Source organism: Mugil cephalus, chromosome 6 (genome assembly GCF_022458985.1).
Source record: "Mugil cephalus isolate CIBA_MC_2020 chromosome 6, CIBA_Mcephalus_1.1, whole genome shotgun sequence".
In the NCBI taxonomy this organism is placed as follows: domain Eukaryota; kingdom Metazoa; phylum Chordata; class Actinopteri; order Mugiliformes; family Mugilidae; genus Mugil; species Mugil cephalus.
In genome coordinates, this window is record NC_061775.1 from 5,844,932 (window position 1) to 5,851,273 (window position 6,342).

The following is a 6,342-nucleotide window of genomic DNA, read 5'->3' on the forward strand; positions in this document are numbered from 1 at the left end:
TGTCACTGTGTGGGCTGTTTTTATTGAGACGTTCATATCAGCCTGGAGGAAGCTGCTGAAGCTTTGGGTGGAATCAAATGAATGCCTAAAATACACATAAATTCCATATTATACAGGGATCTTGCCGGTCGCCTGATGGGTTTACTTTGTGCCTGCATTGGAACCAGGGGGCGCTCTAGTCCACAGCCACCAGGTTAACGAGAGGGGAACATGGGACAGGAGGGAGCGCCTGTGTGCTAAAGGAAACTTACATGACAGGTTGAACAGGCTTTTGGTGTGAGAAGGGCTGCAGAGTTTCATTTGACGACATCAGCCTGGGTTATAGACAACTCCTCATGTACACAGATGAAAGAATGCAGCAAAAACACTGCAGTCTCTTCTCATGCAAAAAGACGTTTGCATGGAAAATACGCATTGAACCCAAATACTGATTTCAGGAAACACTTCACAAATGCTTTGCCTTTGCTGCACTCCACTGCTGAGTGGATGACGGCATTCCCTCCTCAAAAGGTAGTACAATCACACTCCACTATTAGTACCGTGAGATGTTTGAACAGCAGAATGTTTTTGAGTTAAGTCCCCACTTAAAGAACTATAGGGTACGAACCGGTTTGGAGCTCAAAGTACAACACGTACGAAATATATCTTTGAAGACGCTGAGGTGACAGATGTAATTTATGACATAAAAGGACATACGTAAGAGTGTGAGAACGGGCCTTTACAATTTTACACCCTGTCAATTGGCACTCAGACAGTCACAGTGGGGGTCCCATGTGTCGCTGCCAAGATCCAGTAGTAGGAGACTGAGAGCTTTGAAAACTAGCAGGTGAGTGAATCTTTATTCACCATTTAGAAAGTAACTTTGCACCTGACCTCTAGTTGCCATTTGATTATCTTTGTTGTTCATATTTGTGGATCTATGACCTGTTGTCCTCTGCCTTTTGTGATATCTACTGTAGCTTTCCAGCTAATCTGTAGGTTAGAAACGTTAATCAAGTCTAATGCATCTTAAGTCTTTATGTATAGGTCAGTGTGGTCAAAAGTGTGACTGATATTCTCAGTTGCTGTACTTTTTGGGTTGTGTGATACGCATTCATCCCGCTTTTATGTGTTGTTTTATCCATGACTTAACACTGCCCTCTAGAGGTCTTCAGTGGAGTCTCATGCCTTGCAAAGAGCTGATATGCCTCCACACAACATGAACACACTGAAAACAGCTGAGAGCACCACACATGCAACATTTGGTTTTACTTTTGCGATGCAGATGTACATCATAACTTAAGTCCACGGCTGGGAGGATCCGACAATACCCTGGTTCCTGTCTAACAATAGGAAATGAGCCTAAGCTGCTGCTGGGTGCTCTCCACAGGATGTGGTTTGTCTGGGCAGGAGCCAATTCTACTCTCCCACTTCAGAGCTACACAGTTTATATCATGAAAGTTGCAGCCACACAAAATTGCTTTGTTCACTCCCATATACGTGTAAATATCCACGTAGACTTAAATTCTTTTGCGGTTTAAGTTTAGTGCTGCATAAAATCAAATATGACTACAACTGTGTCAGGAGAACTTTAAAACTACACTGAAATATATGAGCAGGTAAAAATGATTAATTAAACGTAATTAACTGAGTGAAATTTAAATTGCTAAAAAAATAATAATGTAACTTTATAATCCCCCACATTTTTGATAGAATCGTTATGTAACAGTATGGGCGCTGGTTGGCAGAGATAAAACAGTTAGCCATTAACTCCTGCCAGTGTCTGGACGCCATACTGCACCGCTCAGAGGGACACATGTGTTCGGAGAGGATTTGCTGAACTTGCGTAATCCACATACACTGCAGTACATTTATCACTACCAGACGAGACAGCAAACAACGGGGAGATTGTAACGTGGTGGGAGACGGCTGTGTGCGTCAACATTACAACCTGAGACGGTTTTATAAACAGGAACGAAACCACTGTAGCTTTTCAAAACAATGCTATTGTTTTAATGGGTCAAACGAGGAGCAAAGTTGATGAGTCAGAGAAGCAGCTGAAAAGGGGTGACAAATGATGGGTTGTTATCACATCCATCCAGCATCCAGATCATTTGTTGACCATGTAATAAAAAAAAAAGAATCCCTTCCTCTCATACGAGAACTATTTCATGACGTGCGTCAAACTATGAAGGCTCCCTCATAATTCAGAGAAGGCCAACTTTTAAGTCGTCTTTCATCAGATTACAGTTACCAGAGGTTTGCACTGTAATCGTCATGTAAAAAGCAGCCTCCTCCCGAAAAATGATGGTAGTGTCAGATGACGCAGGTGGAAAATGTCGTACATGGCCATGGAAGAAGACAGTAAGTACTTTCTCTGACTTGACTCATACCGGATTTTGAAAAGCACTCAGCATCTCCTGTGCACTCCAGTCACCTCAGACACGAACCCGTCTCTCAGCGTTTCACTGAATCTGGCTACAGAGGCCGACGGTTTGATCTGCAGCCGTCATGAAGAAGCACTGAGGGGTGAGTTCAAGCTCAAAGGCTGAAGAACGCTTCTGGAGACCAGGGCAATATTAATTCTGTTTTGGGTTTACTTGGTCGGTGTCTGACGTCGGAGAGCAACTACTAAACACCAGTGAGCCGTGACCGCCGGGTGCAGTGATCAACAAAGATTATCTGATTATCGTGGAGCCTGTCAGTGGGCGCCAGCAAGTTCAACGTTTTGTCACCAAACTTGATTTAGAAGCAGGGAAAACTTCGCAAATGGAAGGAATGATGGAAGAAAATCTGACTCAGGAATGTTTTGAGGAACGCAAAAAGTTCAAGGTGTGGATTTGGCATTTAAATTCCTCAGATCTCAGTCCAAGAGAGTGTCGGTGGAACGCATAACTAAAAAAAGTCCATGGATTCCTCATCATGCCGCTGGATTTAAAGGATCAGCTTGATACCAGATACCACAGCAGGCCTGTAAAGGTCTAGTGGAGTCTATCCTCTGTGTTTCGGGGCAGGTTTTGCAGCAACCTGGAGTCCCACACACTATCTGGAATAATGTTATGGCAGATCGGTATACAGCTACATGTAGACATGGCAGCGAACTGATTTGAGTCTAATAATGAAAACAAAGATTGAGTAGTATTATATAAGTGATATAACAGTAGTAAGAATGTAGAGATGTAGAAAGACCCCACACCATAAGAAGACTGGAGGATGGCAATGAAATGGCTCCACTTGATTTAACAACCTTCTTATTTCCTCTTCTGCAGGAAAGAACGCACCTCCTGTGGACTGTAGCCCCACGGCCCCAACCCCCCCGGAACACAAAGTGAAGAAAGTTAACGAAGCATAATGAATAACATTTTCAAATACCTTCAATTTCACATCTGTCTAACACTTCAAAAGTCACGTTTTTGTCATGTGGTCTACTTTTCAGGAATGGCCGTTGTGAAGCTGGCACAACGCCAAGAATTCTACTGTTACGTCTGTTTCTCAGACCGGTCCTACACACGCGATATGAGGGATGAGATAATGCAGCCGCTCCTTCAATCACGCAGTTGCATGAGAGCAGGCGAGATTGTGAACCGAAAGAATTTCCCTTTTCTTTTTTTTTTATCCTCTAGACTGAATGGTGCGCAGAGCTCACCTTGTAGACGACTTGGCCAGCCTGCAGCACGTATAACCTCTCAGGCAGAGCGCCATACTTTGTGGCGGTCTCATTATCCATTTCGTCCACAACAACGGGGCACAGTGGATCCTTTTGAACCAGGATCTGTGCTGCAGACAGTCTGTCCTCCAGGCTCTGGTGCTGATTGATGTCGAAGTTGTTGGTAAAGGCCCACCCATCTGGGACAGAAACAAAGAGTGTTTTGTCGCTGGAGTGACACTGACTGCAGCAGAACGTCAAAGAGGAACCTTTTACACAGTTACTGCACAGCTGCAATACCTGCAACACTAGCGAACCCTGTCAGAGGAGAGGGGGTTGTGTGTGGCGTATTGTCGATACACTAAAGGACCTTTATAGAGTGGAGATCATGGTTGTTGATGCACAATGGGCCTTAAAGTAAACATCTGGTGGCCTCCTTTCACATTTCCTTTCCTTCATGTGGCCCCGAACAATAGCTTGGCTTGACTGGCCAAATGATGCAAACCTGTGTAATGATGTGTTATGAAATGTCAGAACAAGCTCAGCATTTTATTCCATCAAAAAAAAAATTCATAATGTCTGCATTTACAAGTTGTCCACAGCTGTGGGTTTTCATTTGGATGTGAAGCACTCACAGTCACTGATGAATCGAGATCATTCCTGTTTGTCTGGGAGGGGGGGGTCAGTTTGTTTTGCCCAGTGAGCACTACTATAGTACTGTTATTCGGAAAAGGACTAAATAAATTAATTTTGGAAGCACAATTCCTTCTCCGCTCACCTGTTGAATGAGCCTCAGCGATGTAGACCACAAGAAAGTCGGCTACATCGCTGAAGTCCCTGACGAGTTGCTTAAACTCGTCAAGTTTGTACATGAACGGGGGTCAGGTGCAGCTTCCGAAATTCAGCACCAGCGGTCTGTTGTCTGCAATAAGCATAAAGTTAGAGGTGACACAAAAGAATTAAAAAATAATCATGATAAAAAACAATGGCAAAGCTTCACTACAAAATCTGACTTTACTTGGAAAAGGGATACAAACTCATTTTCTCTCAAAAAAAAATTAAGTACAGACTGTTTCAATCTTTACTTAAAGATTGTTCCCTTAAACTGTAGGTTAGAGCGGGTCATACAGAATGACACGTGCACGCCATACGTACACCTCCTCCTCTGTGGCTAAGTAAATCACACTGACCATCTTGAGATACAGTGTTCTGCTGTGGAGCTTTGGGACGTAAGATTCACGTGGATCTAACAACCTCTAAGTAAAGTGAACTGAACATGGTCAATTACAGATAAGTTGTTTTCAAGTAGTTTAAGTATAACTTACTACAACGTGAATATGTTTGTTTAAGTCTGATTAGTGTCCACTACGTGTAACACAAATTGCATATTTTTAGTTAAAATTTCAGATTTAGCTCTACTCACTCAATCATTAAGATTCACTTAATTAAAGCAAAGTCATTCTATTTTTTTTTAGATGTATTTTCCATTCAAATATTAAACAAATAAATATGTTAATTGCACTTCTCGTGCACCTGACATTACGTGAGCCCGAGGAGGCAATTTATCCAAAAACTTATCTAAGTTTATCTAAGTTTTCCGATAGCAAATCTCTGCAGACTTTTTTTTAAAAAAGAAAGTGTAGGTAACTCGTTGACAAAGGTTAGGGGCGCTAAATTGAAAACATAAAAGACTTTTTTTTTTTTCTTTTTTTTGCACGCACCTTTCAGGTACTTATAGATGCTTGTCTTCTCTTTATCCATGGAGACCAAAGCCGAGTCTGGAGCTTTATTCCCGACAAAAGCCTCCTGTCCGAGAGACTGCCACATGTGCCGAGAGGCTGTTTTGATGAAGGTGAAAGACATAAAGGTCAGACCCCAATCCTCATACCTAAATTTGGGGTTCTGGGTCATGGTGATCTTCTCTCCCATCCGGAGGATCTGCTTCCTGGCGAGACTTGGTGAAATAAAATGCAAAATCCTCAGTGTGAGACTGAGTCCCAGCATGAAGCAGACCATATAAGCTGTCGACAAACAAACCAACAGTTTTTGCAGAAACATGTTTGCTTCGTGCTGCCGCTAGTTTCTCGTCTGCGCGACGTCTCTGTGCAAAACGTTTAATACACAAACAAACAGTCCCCCCTCCTCCATCCACTGCATTCGTGATGTGTCATGCGCAAAAGAGCCGATGCTTGGCAGTGAATCACAAGAGCCGATTCCCATTAGAGAGCCGGCTCTTCCTAGTACACACAGTCAAAGGCTCCTCCTCACCATTTCCTCCCTTTGCTCGTTCACCTCTGCTAGCATGAGGACAGAAGTTTGTTTTGATGGCCAGTCCATGCGGCCAATCACATGGTAGGATTTAGGGTCATACCATTATGTGAAAGCAGAAAGGGGGGGCATACGCCAAATGGCAGAAGAGAATGTCTTTATTGGAAAATGAAAATAATATTAAGAGCAGGTTTCCCGCAAGTGTCTTGGCAAGTTCAACCCGTTCTTCTGCCACTCCAAAGCACACAAGCCCAGCTTATACCCAAGCAGGTGGCCCCAGTGACAAAAGAGTTTTCAGTCCCTTTATGTTGAGGAGGACCAAGGTTTTAAAACTTTTGTCCAAGCCTTAAATCCTATGTATGCATTACTAAGTAGAAAAACATAATAATGTACAACAATAATGTAGTTGTACAATGATCTTGTACTTTCTTCAACCTTTACAAATAGCA

At 42.9% G+C, this 6,342-nt stretch overlaps 1 protein-coding gene across 1 annotated transcript; it reads right to left on the reverse strand.

Moving 5' to 3' along the window:
• Positions 1 to 1,965: 1,965 nt before the first annotated feature.
• dio1 (iodothyronine deiodinase 1) lies at positions 1,966 to 5,905 on the reverse strand. Its single transcript, XM_047586479.1, has 4 exons — positions 5,347 to 5,905; positions 4,404 to 4,547; positions 3,627 to 3,825; positions 1,966 to 3,297 (listed from the first exon to the last, which is right to left on the reverse strand). The coding sequence occupies exons 1-4, from the start codon at positions 5,681 to 5,683 to the stop codon at positions 3,231 to 3,233; spliced, it is 747 nt and encodes a 248-aa protein (XP_047442435.1). The 5' UTR covers positions 5,684 to 5,905; the 3' UTR covers positions 1,966 to 3,230.
• Between the last annotated feature and the right edge of the window lie 437 nt (positions 5,906 to 6,342).